We start from the raw sequence: 21,163 nt of genomic DNA, 5'->3' as shown, positions 1-21,163 counted from the left end.
CACGATACTGCTCCACTTCCTGCGACGGATTCCGCGCGGCTCCATCACTCCCTGGCAGACCACCATAATGACCACGATTCTGCTCCATTTCCTGCGACGGATACCGTGCGTTTCCTCCACCCTCTGGCAAGTCGCGACAACGGACGTCGCTCCACTCCCCGCAACAGACTCCACATGGCATGTCCCGGTGATGGCCACGATCCCACTCCACTACTCTTTGCAACAAACTCCTCCTGACCCTGGGCAGTCCACCGCCAGGCAGTTACAGACATCGCTATCAGTCTGTTGCCCCCTCCGCTTATAAAAGGGGGGACCCCAGATACGTTATTTTCTAAGCTCTAATTTCTATCCCAAAATTCTGCTAAAATTTCTGTTCGAGCACTCCATTCTTGTTGAGGCAGAGAACTGACTTGAGCGTCGGAGGGTCTTGCCGGAGCAATCCCAACTCCGGTTTAGACTTCTTTTGCAGGTTCTGGCGGCAACCGCGACTCTCTCGACTCCAGCTTCTCCGGTGCAGACGAATTTTTGCACCAACAAAACTAATGATATCCTTCCTTCTACATCACAATATTATCAAATAACCATCTAACAACAATAATAATTCTTATAGTATATTCTTATCAAATACATATATTTTGAGTTGATGAAATTTTGAGTCGAATATTTAAAATTTCTTTTTCTAGGATTACTAATACACTGCGTGCATTGTTCCACCAAAAAACCTATATTTTTATAACTCGGGTTGATCCACTAAGCATTCTCCTTTCAAAACTACTGCGCCAAACATGCCACGTTGGATTATAGTGGCTACTCAACAACATTTGGATTTTCCCCGATGAAAGGCACAAAACAAAAGCACCTGAACAGTACTTCGTGGTTATTCCTTACCCAGCAGTGGCCTCTTCCGGAGGTTTGCTGTGCTCTCTTCCGAGTGGGGATGCTATCATACGTGCAACCACGCAACAACCTAGTTGACAGCTCTCCCAGAGCCAATCCACAAATGAAAGGTGCTCATCTTCCAACCTTCCGTGCTCAACTTCTCTGTCGATTTTCACCTGATCTCCACCAACTCCACCTCCTTGAAGTTTTCTAAGGCAAATGGTGTACATCAAACGTTGTACTTCCAGAGGGGTACCAGATGCAGCAGAGTGCTACTGGTCTAGTATGGCTGTTAGTGGGGTGGCGCAAACAAAGATGCTACAGTCTCCTACCGTGGACAAGCATCATGTCATAATTCCACCTTCAGTAGCAACCGGAGAATGGCCAAGGTTCGAAGTTCAGCGAGATGAATGGTAAGCTATGTTAGGATTTAACACTTTAAGATTCAATCTATATTGAGCCCACAGTGAGATCCGTGATAAAAAATAGAGTTCAACGAGATCAAGATTATCTCAAACGGAGCTCGGATGGAGAAGATATGCGCGAGAGAAGTCGGCATGGAATCTGGAGAGGTGGAGGACCACCAGCGGCATGGCGGCGGCGCGGCTGAGCGCGGCCCAGGCACGACAGTGCGCGGGCCGGCCCAGGCCTAGGTGCGCAGGGCGCACGGGCCGACTCAGGTGTGGGCGCGCGGGCTAACCCAGGCCCACGCGCGCCCCTGGGAGCCCGTTGCCCAGTCCATCATGGATCAAACAGTGCACAGCCCACCGCATGGACCGCGTGGACATTTTCCATACGTTTCTTGCGGTCCACGGTACCATTTCATGGATCGACGCACGATTGAAAGGCATGGGTTGTTTTCGATGTTCATCCGACGGTCCAGGGCTTTTATACGGGTGTTATTAGGAGTCCTAATCACATTCTAATAGGGTTTTAAGCCTTTTAAAAGCCCCTGATCGTGAACAGAAGGCTACGTGGTTCAGCTGTGGCCTGGTGCATCGCACGACTTTGGAAAATCCGAACCCTACGAGGAAAGTAGATGCCATACTGAGAGGAGCAAGGAGGCTCCTGGACAGTGGATAGCGGTCGCTTCAGGGATTCAGGGGGATCTTTCTAGAGAGAGAGCTTTTATGAGGGAAAACTTTCTGTGAGGAAAAAATTAGATGTACGAGGATTGAGAGTGAGATCTCCTCTTATAATATTTCTTTTTCTCATTGTGAAATTTATATACCCCATGGAGGCGAGCTCTTTTTTGGCTGATCCACGTAATTGATTGTTTTCTATTTTATTTCTTCTTTCTTTCTTCTGCATCGCGTGTATCGAAAAGATCCTAGGAAGTGGTGTCTTGGCCAGACATCCACCAACAAATAGTATCAGAGCGAGGCGGTACAAGGATGCAGATTGCAACGGTGGTGAGCAAGACTGAAGATGAAGAAGACATGATCAATCAAGTTGAAGATCAACGAGTTTGATGTAAAGAGTAATTTTTTCTTATGGCAGGCAAGAGTGAAGGACGTGCTCATCCAGCAAGAATCGATTGATGCTTTCTTGTGCGAGAAGAAGCCGACCACCATGGAGGTGCGGGATTGAAAATGGCTACAGATGCAGGCGGTGAGTACCATCCGCATGTATCTAATGGAAAAGGTGATGATTCATGTGCTTAGTGAGATTTCTCTGATGGTACTGTGGTCAAAGCTCGAGGAGTTGTACATGACGAAATCTCTCACCAACATTTTTTTTTTCTGGAGGCAGTTCTACTGGCCACGGATGACTGAGGGATAGAGCGTGCAGGAGCATCTCAATCACTTTCAGGAGATCCTCACCGACCTCCTCAGTGTTGGTGAGAATGTTGAGGAAAAGATCAGAGCGCTGGTTTTGCTAGCATCACTTCTCCCTTCGTATGAGTTCTTGATGACTGCTCTTCTAGTGGGGAAGAGCACCATCAAGATAGACGAGGTCATCATGGCAATACACCAGAACGAGGTTCTCAGGAAGGAAAACCTAGTTTTAAGCTCAGGTGGCGGTAGCCCAGCTTTGGTGATTTTTGAAGGAGCAGGAGGCGGTAGATGGAGCGATAGGAGATTGCAACGAGAGCAGTCCAAGTCCAGGAGAGACTTGAGCAAAATCAGGTGTTACCGGTGTGACGAGTTGGGGCATCTAGCTAAAGATTGCTCTCAACTCAAAAATCGGATGATGGCTGCTGTAGCGACGGCCAGTAGCTATTCAGAGGGAGATGTCTGGATATATCTGATGAGGTATCTATTTCTTTCCAGCAGTAGATTTTAGATTCTACATGCATCTATCATGTATGTTACATAGAGGAGCAGTTTGACTCCCTAGAGAACAGTGAGGGCACTGTTTATCTGCCGGATGGATCAAGCTGTGTGATTAAAGGCATCAGAACAGTCAGCTGGAGAACACATGTTGGTGCAGTGAGGAGATTAAGGGAGGTATGATACATATCCGATTTTAGACGGAATCTTATCTGACTGAGTAGACTGAATTCGAGAGGCTATAGGATGGTAGCTGATGGAGGAATCCTGAAGGTGCTACGCGGTGATAGAATTATTCTGGAGGGGAAGAAGGGGAGGAGAGGATATTATTACCTGACGGAGAGTCCAGTGCGAGGTGGAGCCTTAGGAGCTAGGTGGAGCCCAGTACGAGGTGGAGCTCCAGATAGAGGTGGATGGGGTACGAGACAGGAGACTCGAGAGGACGAAAAGCGACATCGCAATGTGAGATTTCTATTGCCGCAAGATGATACCTCGAACAGATCTCAGATCAGGAGGAGCACAGTATACGACGGAGATGGGATTAAGCGGCCTAGCTCGACTCCCATATTTGTCCATCCATAATTAGCAGGCGATTTCTCCAAGACATGGGGGCGAGGAGATCCAGAAGTTCTTGGAATTAGGAAGAGACTGAATATCGAGTCGAGATGGAGATTGTTAGGATTTGATGCCTCGAGATTCGATCTATATTGAGCCTACAGCGAGGTCTGCGATGAAAAATAGAGTCTAACGAGATCAAGATCACTTCAAACGGAGCTCGGAAGGAGGAGATATGCGTGAGAGAAGTCGGCACGGAACTTGAAGCAGCGGAGGATCGTCGGTGGGCCGATGGAGCGACAGCGGCATGGCCGCATGTGGCTCAGGCATGCAGGCCGGCCCAGGCGTGCGGGCCGACCTAGGCCCACGAGTGCCCTTGGGAGCCTGTTACCCGATCCACTGTGGATCAGGCGGTGCACAGCCCACTGCGTGGACTGTGTGGGCGTTTCTTATGCATTTCTCATGGTCCATGATACTGTTTCGTGGACCGACACGCGATCGGAGGGCGTGGGTTGTTTTCAGTGTTGATCCGACGGTCCAAGATTTTTATACGGGTGTTATTAGGAGTCCTAATCACATTCTAATAAGATTTTAAGCCTTTTAAAAGCCCCTAATCATGAATAGAAGGCTGCGTGGTTCGGTTGTGGCCTGGTGCACCATGCGACTGTGGAAAACCCAAACTCAGAGAGAAAAGCAGACATCGTACCGAAAGAAGAAGGAGCAAGGAGGCTCCTGAACAGCGGACAACGATCGCTTCAGGAATTCAAAAAGATCTTTCTAGAGAGAGCTTTTGTGAGGGGAACTTCCTGTAAGTGAGAAATTGGATGTACGAGGATTAAAGGTGAGATCTTCTCTTGTAATATTTTTTTTTTTATGGTGAAGTTTGCATGTCCAGTGAAAACGAGTTCTTTTTTGGCTCCACGTAATTGATTGTTTTCTGTTTTATTTTTTTTTTCTTTCTGCTGCATCGCACGGTATCGAAAAGATCTTATAAGATAGTGTCCTGATCAGATATCCACCAACAGACTATGCATCGTCACAACAAGGGATGAGTCGAAATTCACGTACCGGAGATGAGTGGTACATCTTGGTGGAAGATGAGTTCTCTGGACGTGGAGGACCTATGACCACCGGGGGCTGACGGAAGGGAGGACATGGTGATGGTGTGGGTCAGAAGGAAGGGTCACTGGGATTACCATGGGGAGTGGGTGGACGGGCGCCTGGTGAAGGGGTATCCCTAAACAGCAGTGATGGTAAGGTAAACATCCACAGCCTTGTCCCAGTAAGGGAGTTTGTGTTCTGCTCGATGATGCACAACTCACCTATCTCATTTGAAGGACGCAAAAGCGTTTAGAGAGAGTACACTCTTTGACAGGAGAGGGACTGAAAGGGTTCTCTTCATTCAGGCGACAAGTCAATATGCATATTTGATCTAATGATGCTTGTACTATGGTTTGAAATCACTTTTGAAATCAAAGGAGCATGTGAATTTATCAAGTTATAAGATAAAATTAAATCCTTTGAACCACCTCAACAGAGATTGCATGAGAATGAAGAAGAAATAGGAAAGGGACCTTTTGGGTTGAAATAACAAGCCCCATTCTTGAGATTCCTCTGCAAGAGATTACCACGGTTAAGTTTCATTGGAGAACTATTTCACAAATTATTCAAATATGGCGACTTTCAAACTGACACATAAGCTCAAAAAAACAAGGGAAAAAAATCAGGGAAAGATGAGGAAATCATGAAAATCCTATGCATTAGCAACATTCCTTCAAAGGCAAGAACCAGCAAAAGGAACTCACAAGATAAAATGCTCAATTTTCTACAGGGATTCCAACTAGAGAATGGCAGACAAAGCTTGCAATTGAATATTATATAAACAATTATTAGCTGCCAGCATGAGGAGGTTAGAACAAAAGCTTCACAATGCCGGGCAACCATAAAGAGAGCCCTGCACTCGATAAAAGTATAAATGATCAAGAGATCCATTGAAAAAAAAAGGTAAGACTCATTTGTTTGACTCTTCATCATAATTTGCACTTTTTGTTGTCGAATCCTTGCATGAGCTCCTCCAAAAAACATCAAGGTCCAACAAGTCCAAGACATGCGAGAACCGCCAGAATTATATTAAATAGCATAAACTTTTATTCATGGATCCTTCCGGTATTTCTTGAAGTACTCTTAAAACAACAGAAAAACAATATATTTGCTGGTGCTTTCTGAGTATTTATGATCTGGGTCAGGCAAATTACCTGGATCCTATTTCATTATTTTCTTAAATAACCAAAAACATAAATAGAAAACTAGTTGTCTTTACATAAAGTGAAAATATGTCAGCAAGCCTTTATCGCATCTAGTCTGGTTGATAGTTTACTCGCATACAAAATTTGGATGCTTTTCACAGGTATATGATTGCCATGAGCCATGTCTAATAATTTTTACAAGACCGCATAGTGAGGCTTTCAAATGGAATGTGTAGTTTCCAGCCATGGAAACCCCATTAGCTTTCCCTGGAGTTACAACTAGTTACCAAATTCGATAAATGCCCCTACTACAGAAATATCATTCGACACATACACGGATTTGTCTCTTAAATTTTTAACCTATGCAGCTCTCCATTAATCTCCATATCCTCCTGAAAATATCAAACAAATAGTAATTCTGTCAGGTCTGTGTTAAAGAAAATCACCTATATATGCTTAGTGGTGCTTAAAAAGATATCCTAGTGCACGAGGCTCCCACAACTGCAAGGGTTTAGATAGAATTAGATGATGCGGCCTTACCTCTATGTACGGAGAGATGGTTTTTCAGACATATGACACCTAGGTCACAATGAAGCAATCTTTCCATTGCACTAAGGCTTGCCCTCTTATGCTTAGAGTGCTTATGATAAATAATATGTCAACAACTTCCCCTATAATACTTACATATCTAAAACAAATTTATGTATAACTAGCTAAATGGTAACAATATTATTTTATTCACCTACCTTAAAAGTCCAACAATTTCAAAACTTACTCCAAATGGAAGGAATATAAGACTGCGATTCATCATGTAAGAACGAAAGCAATGTTGATTATGAGGCACCAATCTATTCCTCAAAAATGAAAGCAAACATATATTACACAGATGTTTGGATCCATTTTTGATATACAATGTTTGAATCCACTATCTGACTCATATATGAAATGTTAAGAACAACAGTACATATTATGATTGGAATTTTGAGAGGGCCTTAACCTGAAAAGAAAAAAAAAAAAATTCAGATATAGCAGAATGAAAAATGGTCAAATACAGGACTAAAGGTTGGAAGCACAAAATTTTTCAAAAAATGAAAGTTCATAAAGAGAAAAAAGATATTTGATTAGCTCCAGATATTATCTGTAAATAAAAGCAGTGAATCCCCGCTTGTATACATAAAGATGGTTCTGCTGCCCAAACGAAGAAACATGTTTAACCTTCCTCCTGGGGGAAAAGGAGATATGTATGGAAAGATTTTTGGGATGCAGGGTCAGTCATTTAAAAGAAAGAATATGTCAAACGTAAGCTTATAGCATCATTCAGACATGGTTATCTGAAGCTTGCGTCACCACACACCTTGAGGATCGTGGGTGAGGCTAGTGAGACCCCTGCATCCATAGACAAGCTCATCTTAAGTCTCATGTCTTATATGGGAAATAAACCTGCAGGCCCTAAATTATTTCCATAACCAAGGGAATGGAGGGTTTTGTTATTACTAGATGTCCATGTGGTGTTGCAATTCATGTGAGATGAGATGGTGGTAGCAATGGACAGAGTTGGTGGACGACAGAAACGATTGCCAAACTTTATTAAAAATCCTAAAATGCCACCACAAAAGATATCCATCCTAAACAAAATGGTGCAGTCCACTTTCCTCAAAAGAAACTAGTGCAAAATCTCCTCCTTGCCACCCAACATTTCCAAGGAACTAGATCTCACATCCAAATTAGTTGGCAGGGCCCACACATTTTATTTGTCAAACTCAATAGCAACCTTTCTGTAAAGCAACATTCAAGAAAAAAGAACCATCGACTGTCCTATATAAATTTTCAGTTCTTCCACCTTTCCTTTCCCACCTTGAGCAGTGATGCAGTTTCATTGGAAAAACCATTATCTCCATTTTGCCGAGAACTAGAAAAGAAGAAGAAGAAGAAGAAGAAGAAGGAATTATAAATTCAGAAAAGACAAGCCATAGTGGTGCATCTTAAATGCACTAGAGTGACTAGACTAAAACAGGGGAACATTAATATTACAAAGATATGATAAAATTGAACATTATTTGATAGCTGATACATACTTCAAAAACCTCAGAAATCTGGAAAGTCCAGGAAAAGAAAAGAGAAAATTATTACAAATGCAGAAGTAAAAAATATACTCATGTTTATAAAGCATATTTTAAAAAATAATGCCATGAAAACAAGCAATATATACTGATAAAAAAAAAATCAAATATAGAATATACATAAGACCATACATCAATAACTAGGAGGCTGCAAGCTCACAAGACTATTATTAAACTATTATTAAAAATTTCGCACCTGCTAAAAATTACTGCATCAGGTATATCAAATGGTAAACATTTACATAATTGCTTGCATATGAACAACATAAGCAGGTGCAAAGCTACTATATAAAGAAGCAGAACTTGACAGTTTTGTTTTTCTGTCCTAAATAATTGGTATCATAAGGCAATAAGAAGGAACTGACAGTAAATAAAAATAATACAAGCCGGGACACTACCAACAGCATGACTACAAACTTGTTAGCATCAGAAAGACTAATCCATGATAGAAGTATTCCCTGATCATCCACTTTTGTCATTAACTCAATGTATCATACAGTTCTTTGAACAAAAATTCTTTGAACAGGAAAGCACATTTTCATGTTAGAATTTCTTGTGTCACAGGGGTTCAGATAAGTCGAACAAGCATATTGCAACTATGTATCACATGCAAATAGTGGAAATAGGTGAAATAACCATGCATCATCATTGGCGGACATCAAAATATGGTGAATTAAGTGACCAAGACCTTGTTTCTGAGTCCATTAAATCATAGCAATATTGATCAGCTCTTTACCAACATAGGAGTTCTGGTATTGAGCATAGATATGAGTGTTTTTATAGAGATAGAATTGTTCTTCATCCATGCAACACCCCTAAGATTGAAATAACACAGCATTAGAAGTGGTCTTATGATTCAAAAACCTGAGGTTGCACTAGAGATGAATGGGTTTTTCACGCATCAAGCAATTTATAAGAAACAAATATCTTTTATTCAGCAATCTATCATTCAGCATGACTATAAAAATTTCACGCTTCAAATCCAGGACATAACACAGCCATTTTATCGAGGGATCCAGCCCACGATAACATGAGGCCAAAAATCATATCTATCTAAAAAAAATGTAATAATAAGGGTCAATTCCAATTATTCATTAAGTAATTAAACCAAGATTAGTTTAGAGCATCTAAAAATCCCAAATAAAAATATCAAAATACATATCTCAAAATTCATAAATGGTTGACTACAAGTCCATAATCACTTTGCTACAAAATCCCATATCACAATCTTGTTTTGTGTGTATGTGATCCATTCTCTCATTCACATTATGCCTTTGGATTCATGCTTTTCAGTTTGAAAGTTTCCGATGCTTTCGAACTTTAAAATTTGGGTTTGGTATTGGGCTCATATTCAATTTTGTAATAGTAAATGACATGGAATTTTTACATAAGCTTCAACCAGCTTCTATGTGCACATTGGAACTTGTGTATTTCTTGATTCAGGAGATTGCTTATCCAGACTTGCTTAATGCCATCTCTCATCATTCTCCAAGGAGTTGACTTAACTTTCTTATGCTTAAAATGGTGTGCCCTTGGGTATTACTTTCCTCTTTCTTCTTAGGATGGCTATGGTTTTGCTTCTTGTTGGATACTTTTGCTTCATAATTTAACATTTTTTGGTAAATTCTAATATATGCCAGATCACAGAAACCATGAGTGAAACAGCTCTTGGTAATATTCATGCAGTTGACAGGAATTTAATGGCTTAATTTTCTTACTTGTGGCATGCTCTTACTTTGATCTGATATCTCATTTTTTGGCATCCAACAAATATGTGGGCAAACTGGCATTGGAGCAGAGCTGATCCAACCACTGGTGCAGCTCTATCCTTCATAATCTTAACCATACATATTCTTGTTATATTCTCATGCATTAAACTCAACTTCTCACATTATATTGATCTCATTCTCCAAGTCAACTGCCCCGCTTACTTTAGGAATTAGAAGTTGATAGCATATCCATTCATGACTACTCAGAATATCAACTTGAGTCTTCAACTCAAATAATCTTGATCATGGTGCAATTTGCATTATCCAATTACATGCCTTCATTCACCTAAACCTTCCCAACTTTTTTATTTGAAGTTGCACTAGTGACCTTCATTTGTATAAGTACCAGAATGTCTTGATATAGATGGTCGTTGTGAGAAAGAAAATGAAATGGCTTTGAACAACATCAAAGGAAGGCCTAAATAGGAATGCTTGGCAACCGTAATGCCAACCCCAAATAGCTGGGACAAGTTTGATAATTATGGTTACACTTATGGAGCAGTCATCATTTCATGCTCCTACACTACCAAAATGCTAAATCATTGTCTCTGTCAATAAATAACATCCATTATGTTGGTGAATTTACTATAGCCAGCCTTGTTTTGCATGCCAAATTGATATTCTTTAAAGGGACTTGAACTATCTTTTCCCTTCACCCTACTTTTTTTCTTGGTGCTCTCCGTCTCTTCCTAGGAGTATAGATAGGGCCGGAAATGGGCTCAGGTTGGCCCAACGCCCATCGAGCCGGATCGATGGCTACAAGCTAGATCTGAAAGAGTTCAAACCAGATTTGGGCTTAAACATAAAGCCCATTTGTTTTTCAGGCCGAGCTCGAATATATCATTTGCTTGGCCTAGGGTTGGCCTGAGCCTAGCCCGAAATGAAGCCCGAATTCAGGTCCAGACGTATTTATTCTTGCATGTTGTTATTGGGAGAGAATGATAGGGAAATGAAAGACAAATTAGAATAGGTTTAGCTGAGAATGATGTATCATGTATAATTTACCTGTGTTATAGGAGAGAGCCCAATTTTTCACCAAGCCGATTTACATATGAAGCAACAATATGAAAGAGAAAGTCTTTGTGCACCATGTGTGGTGCAATAAAATTGATGTGGAGTGCACCACCCAACTACATTGGAACACGTAGCCACCGCTTTCCAACGTTCATTTAATATCTGCAATTTCATTTTTTCGTTTGAAATTTTGAATGATGAAGATGCCCCTCATTTTCTCAAAAAATTATGACATCCTGTGGTCATATTATAACATCCTGTGGTCAAATTATGATTTCTTACATATAGGATGTCATAATTTTTTTTTCAGAAGTCATAAAGACAGAAGGGCATTTTCAACATTGAAAATTTATAAATTTTTTAAATGACGAAAATATCCCTCCTTTCCTTATAATATCATGTGTGCAGGAAGTCATAATATGACTGCAAAATATCATAATATGGCTACAATATGTCATAATTTTTTTAGAAGAAGAGGGATATTTTCATCATTCAAAATTTCAAACGAAAAAACGGACTTACAGACATTAAATGCGCATTGGAAAGCGGTGGCTATGTGGCCCAATCAGATGAGATGGTGCATTTTTTCTACACCGGATGCGGTGTACAAAAAATTACTCCAATATGAAATATTGAACTTTGATCATGTTTGGGCCAGACCAATGTTTGGCCCAAATAGCCAAATGGCTATTCGGGCCAGCCCAATCAAGTTGGGGTCAGGCCTAGGTCTGGGTTTGGGTCAGTCACGAGCATGGATTATCAAAAATTTTTGAGCCTTAGCCTAGCCCAAAGCCTTAAAAAAAATTTCAAATTGGGCTTGGGTATAGGCATGGCCCCGCTTGGCCTGGCCCACTTCCAGCCCTAAGTATAAAGTGCAATTGGTAATGAGAGGTATTGCCTATTCATCATGATACATGACTTCATAAGGTTCATAATTTACAATGTGTAAATTATTATCAATGTTTTTTTATACAACTATCTTGAGTGAAAAATGGGTAGAAAGAGAAAAAAAGGTCCAAAGATATTCTTCATTCAAAATAATAGCCATATATTTGCATCATAGAGAACACAAGTAATTCTAACCATGTCCTGACCCCACCCCCCCTCTCCCTACAAAAAAAAAAAAAAAATCCATCCCTCCCCCCACCCCCCAAAAAAGGAAAAAAAGAAGAAAAAACTGTTAGATGTTATATCAGTATTTTGCTGATGCATAATAGCAGAAATCAGCTGTAATCAGCATTAAAATTTTGCACAGATTGTTGTGTGACCATGATATAAGTACAAAAGAAAGCAATGAAGTTGAAAAACATATATCTCCTTGTTATATGAGTTGCTTCCATTGAGTGACTGAAAAGAATGGACATTTTCCCTTAGGACCTGGTAGCTCAGTAGATTTGCCATAAAACTAGGAGATGCAAGAATCCCACAAGAAACACTTGTATGTTTGAATGAAAATAATCCATACAAGAACAGATTATGAGGATGTACACATGCAATTTAGAAAGGTAATGAATTATCCAGGCTGGCATGCTTTGAAGAGCACCATGCAACTAACCTACAAATTTGGAAAAAAATAATCAAATGACTTTGTTGGAGTCTATGGACAAATATCAAAGTTGAAAAAATATTTAGAATCTTACGATCATAGCCATCTTGAGGTGAGTTTCGAACAGATCCAGGAAGAGTAACAGCAGGTAGCAAGTCATAGCACTGTTTGGCTAACCTAATGCAATCCAACCAGTGTAACACCTCTGCATTGGGATCCCTCTCCACCACCACATCTCTCACTGTAATCTGTAGCATTCCCCTAACTCTAACTAGCTTCCCCAGCTGAACTATCTCAGATTGCTTCAGTATCATGTCAGCCATAAGATCAAGATTAGATGAACCACCATGGGAAATGAGGTAGTAGTGGTTGAGCCAGAGGATACAGGGGATGCATCCGCTCCCATCGTCCACCAGGAACCTCAGAAATTTGTCCTTGCACTCACGGCTCACCACAACGCCTACAGTTTCAGCGCGAGATGTAGGCCTGCCCTTCCAGGTGCTGCAGGGAGGGTTGGAGGGCCAGACAGTTAAGCAGAGAAGATCAGATGTCAAAAGCTTGACATGAGCGAGTTGGATTGGATCCATAGTAGTGGCCTTGATTTGTGCAGGATTTGATACACAATCAAGTTCTTGTAGTGATAATAAGAAATATTTTCATGCATATATATGGATATATCTAAGGATGTTAAGAAAGAAGAATTCCAAACAATAAAGAAGAAAAAAGAGAATAGAGATTGGATTGCTTATTGTTGGAACTAAGAGGACTTATTTTTTCTTATGTGCAAAACATAAAGAGGCAATTAAATGCAAAAAAAAAAAAAAGAAAAAGAAAAAGAGAGGGAGTCTGAATTTTGAGCCAGAAATCAAAACTATCAAATCATCCAAGAGGGAAACATTAATTTATAACCAAAGTACAATAAAATGTTTTATTCCAAAAAACACAAAGTGATGCAAGGGACAATAGAACTTGACAAGTCCATGCAACATAGACCTGGTGCGAAATTTGTATATGCTAAAAGCTAATAAAACACATGAGAGTTGACAATCAACAAAACAACAATGTAGTTGATGCAATTTGATTCATGATCTAGAAGTCAGAAATTAAAAGAAAAGACTGAATAAATCAGAGCAAAGATATTAGAAAATGTCATCAGAGTGCAGTCTTCAGTGTAACTACTTACAACTCAAACCCGGCAAGTAGAACAATCCAGCGGACAGCCCAAGTGGTCGGTACTTACTGTTATAACCATTGCTTAGATTAAAGTGAAGAGAACAAAAAACAATGTGTATATTATAGTTTAAATTTGACATAATTCATTGCCCACTCTTTTCCAAAGATCAATTTATAACTAAGATGCCGAACTTTGACCCTTTCATTCTTTTGATTAAACCGGGTTGTGCGCGCCAAACTACTGTTTCAGCAAAGAAAAAAGGATGTAGTCTGAAACCCCAAAGCTATTTCCCCATTTCCCAAACTCAAACGAAAAAAAGAGAAGTTGAGTCACATGAAAAGCTCTATAGAAACATCACCAAGTACATAAACAAATGAATCAACTATCTAAATCTCATCAACCACAACCATATATTAATCTTTACACATAAACCAGAATACAACCACTTCCCCAAATGGTGAATTAGATCGGGGCAATGGAGGAGATAATACCTTATCCGATGTTATTGGCGGAAGATGTGCGAAACCAAAGCTAAAATTTGATTCTCGCAGTCGCAATCCAAAGCTAAAATTTGCGAAAGTTGGGCAAGAGGAAGAGCGATTTTGATGTTCTTTTAAAAACCTTAGGACTTGCGTTGGTAGCGGGAACTCTTAACCCCATCTTCCGGCCCGACCGCGACCTGTCAGACCGGAAACATTGCAAAGCGGCCCCTTGCCCGGTCCGGTTCTCTCTCTGTCATTTTTTTTTTTTTTTGGTAACGTCTCTCTGTCGTTTGATAATCATTAATCAAGCAAACCAACATCTATTCAGGGTCCTATATATATATATATATATATATATATATATATATTGTCCATTCATCGAACGTAAAGGTTAACTCTCTTTTCATCAATCAAGGTCGAATATATTTTAGAAACTCAAAAAAAATAAACAACTTCATATTTTTAGAATTGCAACCCTTCTCAGATAAACAACCCCTAAATTAATTCATTTAGGAGTTGAAATATGGGGAACCTCCATATATTTATAAATATGTTTTGGTCATGTTGTTGATATCTTTCAAGCATCATATTTAAATTTTCAATATATAAATATTTATTTTAGTTATTTAAATTATTTAGATGTATTTTTAGTTAATATTTGACCATTTGACTTGATAGTGGGGCCAAAGGTCCGCCTGTCTGGCCAAATATTTAGTTTAACTTCTGGATATTATGCTTGTGACTCTAGAGACCAAAAGCTTTGGTTCAATATTTCTTAATTGAGGTGGCGGGCTAGTTTGAAGTGACTAATTTGGAAAGCACCAGAGAAAGCATAAGAGGTCCCTAGAAAAGAATTAAAAACAATAGCAGACGATAATTTGCTAACTTGATAAACAATTAAATCAAGACAAGGTCTGAAAATTTGAACCAAGACTTTATCTAATAGGTTTGAAGATGAATCAACACCAGATGTAACTCGCTTATCTTCAATAAATTTATTATTTTTTGAGAAAAATTTTAATTTATTATTTAAAAAATATAGAAAATTTTGACACTTGGATCAAGCTCGTATAAATAAACTCCACATCTCTGAATGTACCAAAAAAAACAAAAAGAGAGAGAGAATAAAAACTGTCAAATGACTGAGCTTCTTAGAAGTTAGAAATAAACTCAACATTTTTATTTTTTTTAAAAAAATTATTAGATTATTTATGTCTACCTTATAATTTATGATTTTCTCACTTAAATTGAATTTTATTAAAATCCATCTTGCACTTATTTGCAAATTAAGTCACATGCATGGTAGACATGAGAGTTTTACTCGGGTATAGAAGTAGTGTTGTAAGTCGGATTCAGATTTAGGCTTGGACAAAAATAAGCCTCAAATTTAGGAATAATAGTGATGTGACAGATGCTTTTGAAGAGGATTCCTACGTGTTTTTCTTGTCCCCTAGTTTTTCACCAGTTCTCCCTCTGGTTTCTTTCATGGGGAATTTATCTTTGCACGTTCCTTATCCTTTTATGTATGTACACTGACCATGACTAGAACCTAGACTGTGCTTCTGATCTTCAATAATGCAGGGGGGGCGGCGGCATCTTGCCACCTCCCATTCCCAAAAAAAAAAAAAAAAACCCCACACCGATGGCAGTGCAACATGACTATATCAATATGAATTGGCCAATAAGTTAATAAGTTAGCCTAAAAAGGGAGAAAATATACAGTTTTCAATCTTCAAATATCAAACAACAGAAACTTTTTGGAGGGGTTAGGGATATGCATCTATAATAATCTGTCTAAACATTAAAAAAGTGATCGAAGATAAATCTTGAATGCCCGATTTTGTATGTTTGAAATCTCGGACACAGTTTCTTATAAAGATATGTTCTTCATGCATGCGCTTCTCCTTTTCTTGCATTAGATATAGAACATGGATACATCACGTTGTGCCTAACAATCTTTATATTTTAAATAGGAGCCAAGCATAGTACTTGGCCTTGAAAAAATTGAAGATATATTTGGTTGGTGGGAGTTAGGCTATGGAATAGGAATGGAAATAAGTGATTCTAATTTCTGCTATTTAGTTGGAAAGAGTTCAATTCCCATTATAATTTTAAAAATAAATGGAAATGCCTTAATCCTCCAAATCCAATTTTCACTTTTTCCTAGTATTCAAATTCTATTCCAATTTTAGTCATAAATCAACTATATGGAAAATATGATCATTCCAATTGTGGTCGCTATTGGAATCGGAAAATCTTCAAACCAAATCCTATCGACTTGCTTTGAGTTTACAATATTGGTCAGATAGTCAGCTACTTGATTAGCTTTCCAAAGTATGTGGGTATAGAAGAAGTTAGACAAGATAGAATAGATATGCTTGATATCTCTCAATGCCAGATGTTATGAAGATGCCTTACCATTAATCTATGTTACCACTATCTTCGAATCTCCCTCCAATATGATTCTATCATTCTAAAACATAGATATAGGTTTTTTAAGTCCATACAAAGCAGCCACTAATTCAGCCATAGGAATGGACCCAGTATTGATTGGAATAGATGCAGCACAAAATAAGCCTATTTGATTTCGAATAATAAAACTAACACCAGCAGATTTAGGCTGAATAGAACCATTAAACTTAACTTTGAGATTTAGTCCTTACAAATTCTGAATTTTGAATCCTCTGCCAAATTAGTGACACTTGATTGCATTGAAACAACAAATGATCTAGACTTTCAGGATGGCTTCTACAACGTAAACAAGTTGGGAATATAGAAGACATTCTACTCGCCAAAAAGGTCATGGTAGGAATTTTTCCCAACACCAGCTTCCATAAGAAAAATTGTACTCTAATGTGCACTTTAATTTTCCAAACTCTGGGAAGGGAATAGTTTGAACCATAACCCATTTGCGTCATGATTTGATGGTAAACCTCTCCAACAATAATTCTTGGCTGATAGCTTGAACCTCAACACAACACTTCGTCTGTGTCAACCGCAATGGGAACTTGTTTGATTTGATTAGCAATAACAGAAGGAAAACACTGCTCCACCAAAGCAACATTCCTGATAAATCTGTTAACAGTAGAATGAGCGGTAACTCGTTAGAGGCTCATTAGAAGAGCAGCTATCAAGTTCACATTGAATGGACCTCCACTACCAATTGAACAAATGAAATGGTTACATGTCAGTTCTGAAGCAGAGCAAATTTTCTTCCACAGCTGCAGAATTCTTGGGTTGTGTATAATCCCTCCAAACTCCATTAAAGTAGTATGTTGCTTCAAAATTCGATCTAACAAGCAATTCCGCCTCCAATGCAATTCTACCAGCAAGCTTGCTCATCAGAGATTTCCACCAAATTTGAATGTTTGGGATGCCCAACCCACCCGACGCCTTAGGCCTGCATATGACCTCCCAAGTTACTGTGTGCAGTCCTCTTATGACCCCATACAAAATTTCTTGAGGTTCTGTCCAAGCCAAACTCTACTAGCTGGATCACCACTTTCAGGTTCTCCAATCTACTGAAGTCTATGGTTGCAGGTGCCCAAGCTAGAGGAAGTGCCATGAACCTAGGTTCTTTCAGAGCACCAATAGATTTGCCATCTCCCACCCTCCACTTGAAGGATGCGACAACCTCTGTAATGTAGGGGCACAGTGCCCTCCCAATAAAAAAACCACTACTTGGGGTAGACATAGTAGCCATGCCGATCCAATCCCGATATTTAGCCCTCATCAAAGCACTTCAGATATTGTTGGGCTCCAATAACAGTAGACAGCATGCTTTGCAAGAAAGACCTGCTATATATCGAGATGCCAAAGTTGAGATACCAGGATCCCCCCACTGTAATGGCTAGCATACATCTTCCCAATAAATCGGATGGATTTTCCTAACCTCAACGATGAGCCCAAAGATAGTTTCTCATCATTTGTTCAAGATGGAGGACGATTAATTTGGGGATCATAGAGTTTCCTACGAAGTAACCTGAAACAGCAACAGAACGGACTTTACCACGTTTTCCATTTTAATGTACAAATAGTTTGGAGGCAATATATCATATTTGATTGCTTGATTATTAATGTAGGATTTTCATTATCTAATTTTTATTTAGCTGAATCTGAGTTGTATTGAGGAAAGGGCATCGTGGATATAAATTAGAAGGAGAGAAGGACAGCAATAATAATAGTATGAACTTTATCTCTTTTTTAAGCTCAAGGAGGGATGCTCGAGATTCCACCTCTCCCCAATGAAGCTGATTAGAGGGCATCCAAAGGATAACCCCAGAAAAGAAAAGAAAAGAAAAAAAACAGGGGGTGGGGGGTGAGACACCGAACGCCCATGCATGATAATTACGAGGGAAGGTGGGTGTATTGGCACGCGTGAAGGATATTTAAAAGGAAATATATATATATATTTTTAGTTCATAAATTAAATTAAATTTAAAAAAAAAATTAAATTATAAAAAATTAAACTTAAATCTTGAACTATACAATTTATTTTAATTTAATGTTATTTTGAGACACGATTTCGATAATCTTTTCTTATCAAAAAATCGATGTGACAATCATCTATATTTATATGGAGCAAATTTTGCTGGCATGACTTGAACTAATATTAATATAATTTAAAATATTTTAAAAAATATTATTAATATAGTCAATATTTTTTGATTTTATTTTTTTTTTTAGATCTCTCATTTTCTAATTTATCTTCTTCTAATCTCAAAACTTCAATGAAAAAAAAAAAAGAAAAATTTACCTCCTTCTTCTTTATCTTTTCTAATCATCCCTTCTTCTTTATCTTCTACCACTTCACCTCATTGACTCTCTCCATCCACCTCCTCTCCAAATCTTTCATCTTCCATTTCTCTTTTTCTCATCCTTTAACATTCCAATAGACAAAAAAAAAAAAGAGAAAGAAGAAAAGTTCTCTTCCCTCTGTGACCTCATTTTTCTCCTCTTTTCTAATCATTTTTTTTATTTTTTACCATTCTATCTCATGAACTCTTCCCATCCATCCCCTCAGATCTTTAATATTCCATCTCTCTTTTTTTCATTCCTAAAATTTAATTTAAAAAAAAAAAAAACCGTTCAATTCATGGTCTCATCCTCCTCTTTAATTTGCTCGATTCTTCATTTTTTTTCTTCCACTCATTTTCTGTCATCTATTTTTAAAATCTTCTGTCAAATCGATATTCACTGTCTTCTCCTCCTATTTTTATCTTCATATTTTTAAAAAATAATTTTTTTATTAAAAAAAAAGACAACTCATATGATAATTAGAGAATAAAAAAAATAAAATTGTAGAAGAAAAAAATGATCATTGTCTTTGCCATATCAGTAATTTTTTTAAAGTAAAAATTTAATGCCACATGATCGTCGGTAGTTGTTATATTGGATATTTGATAGAAAAAAATTATTAAAATTATATTTGAGAGTAATATTAAAATAATTAAAATATTTTTAAAAAAAATTTATATGATTTTGTTCGTAGATCAGAAATATAATTTAATTTAAAAAAATTATTAATAGGATTTGACAGGCACTCATGCAAATATATGAAGTATTAAGGTTCGAGTTTACTAAATAGGACACAGCTGGCACGTCCCACGTTGGGGAGTCAATTAAATTATTTTCTTTATTTTCTTCCTCTCTCTCTCTGTTCCTCCCCATTCAACCGCAGGAGCTGAACGTGAGCTCGCCCACCTCCAACCAACACCATGCATAGTCGGTCGGCCAGCACAAATCAATCAATCAATCAATCAAAAGCTAAGAAAATAATGTTGAGCAGTCGAGATGCAGAAAACAAAAGTTGCCATTACTAGTGGTTGTGGTAGAAGTAGGACGGGGCCTGTCGAGCCCATCAGGTTCCCTCTCCGGATCTTTAACGAGGCCCTTGCCTTGGCCCCGACATCCAACCCACCCTCGTCTTGCACGCCTAGAGCGGTGAAGGAGAAGGAAAGATGAAGGAGCCCTATTTGCGTCACCGCCTATGAACATACCCCATCTCATATTATTGCCAATAGCATCTCTCCCCTCGGATCCCCTGGATGGATTGTGCTCGTTAGCGTTGTCCCGCCCTCGGATCCCCCATTCAGGGAAGGACCATGATTTCTATCACCCGACCCTTCGCATCATATCATGCGTCCCTCGCATGTCTTATCCTGTGACGACGGTGCGAGGACAGCAGCTGCCGTAAATTGAAAGGAACGCCCCTCTGGGGGGCTTTCGGCCATTGGCGTCACCCATGAGTTCAGCACCATCATCGCGCCTTTTTTTTTTTTTCCAAGTCTGATCCTGTTTGCTGATCGTAGAGGAGGATTTGCTTACCACAATTCCCCATGGGCCGCCGTAGGGCATAGTTTTTCGGACGAACCAACCGTCCACTTGTTTAGTTTTTTATGTAAAATAATGTTCCTTCAAAAAGATTTTTATTATCTCCCATCGGTTGGAGTCCAAGATGCCATCCTGTTCCTCGGGAATATATATGTACATATTAGGGATACTAACTGTCCACGCAACCCTCTTATTCATCCATTGGACCATAGACCAGGCGTCCTAACCTAGCCGAATTTTTTTAATTAACAGCAAACAAATAAAATTAGCAATGAGATTTGAGAGGTGCGGGAACACAAGGGACCCTAATTGTCAAATGAAGGCCATGTATGATGGATCAATGCGTCGCGATGGAATGGACGGGCGCGCGACGCAGTGAATCACGGCCCTAGCTAGGTGGTGGTAGGACTGTTGCGTGTTGAGTGCCGGGATATACATCTATACATAGCCAAGGAGTTCAACCCTCGTCCCGCTTCCATTATTGGAAGGTTTTGGCACCGCCAGGACGCGCACTGGCTGGGTGAGTTCCATGATGGGGCTTGGGCTGGTCCCAGCGCCCCCAACCCTGGCCTAACAGCTGGCACCACACCTCTCTAGTCTCAGACACCGTCTCTCTCTAGTCTCTCTTTCTCTCTAGATGCTAAGCAGAATGGGACAGCATTATTGCGTGCAGGATATTGGCACCCCCTACGGGAAGGAAAGTCCAAAGGGGAAGGGAGGCCAAACGTGGCCCTCTTCCGTACTCTTGGATTGGACTTTTCTGCGCGTGACT

The 21,163-nt window shown here is 39.3% G+C and overlaps 1 protein-coding gene across 1 annotated transcript; it reads right to left on the bottom strand.

Moving 5' to 3' along the window:
* Positions 1-884: 884 nt before the first annotated feature.
* LOC140852187 (CST complex subunit STN1-like) lies at positions 885-13,004 on the bottom strand. The gene is made up of 3 exons (XM_073245155.1): positions 12,497-13,004; positions 5,237-5,321; positions 885-1,089 (listed from the first exon to the last, which is right to left on the bottom strand). The coding sequence occupies exons 1-3, from the start codon at positions 12,987-12,989 to the stop codon at positions 885-887; spliced, it is 783 nt and encodes a 260-aa protein (XP_073101256.1). The 5' UTR covers positions 12,990-13,004.
* Between the last annotated feature and the right edge of the window lie 8,159 nt (positions 13,005-21,163).

The sequence above is a fragment of the Elaeis guineensis genome, chromosome 10 (genome assembly GCF_000442705.2).
Source record: "Elaeis guineensis isolate ETL-2024a chromosome 10, EG11, whole genome shotgun sequence".
NCBI lineage: Eukaryota > Viridiplantae > Streptophyta > Magnoliopsida > Arecales > Arecaceae > Elaeis > Elaeis guineensis.
This window is presented reverse-complemented; position numbering and strand designations above follow the sequence as displayed.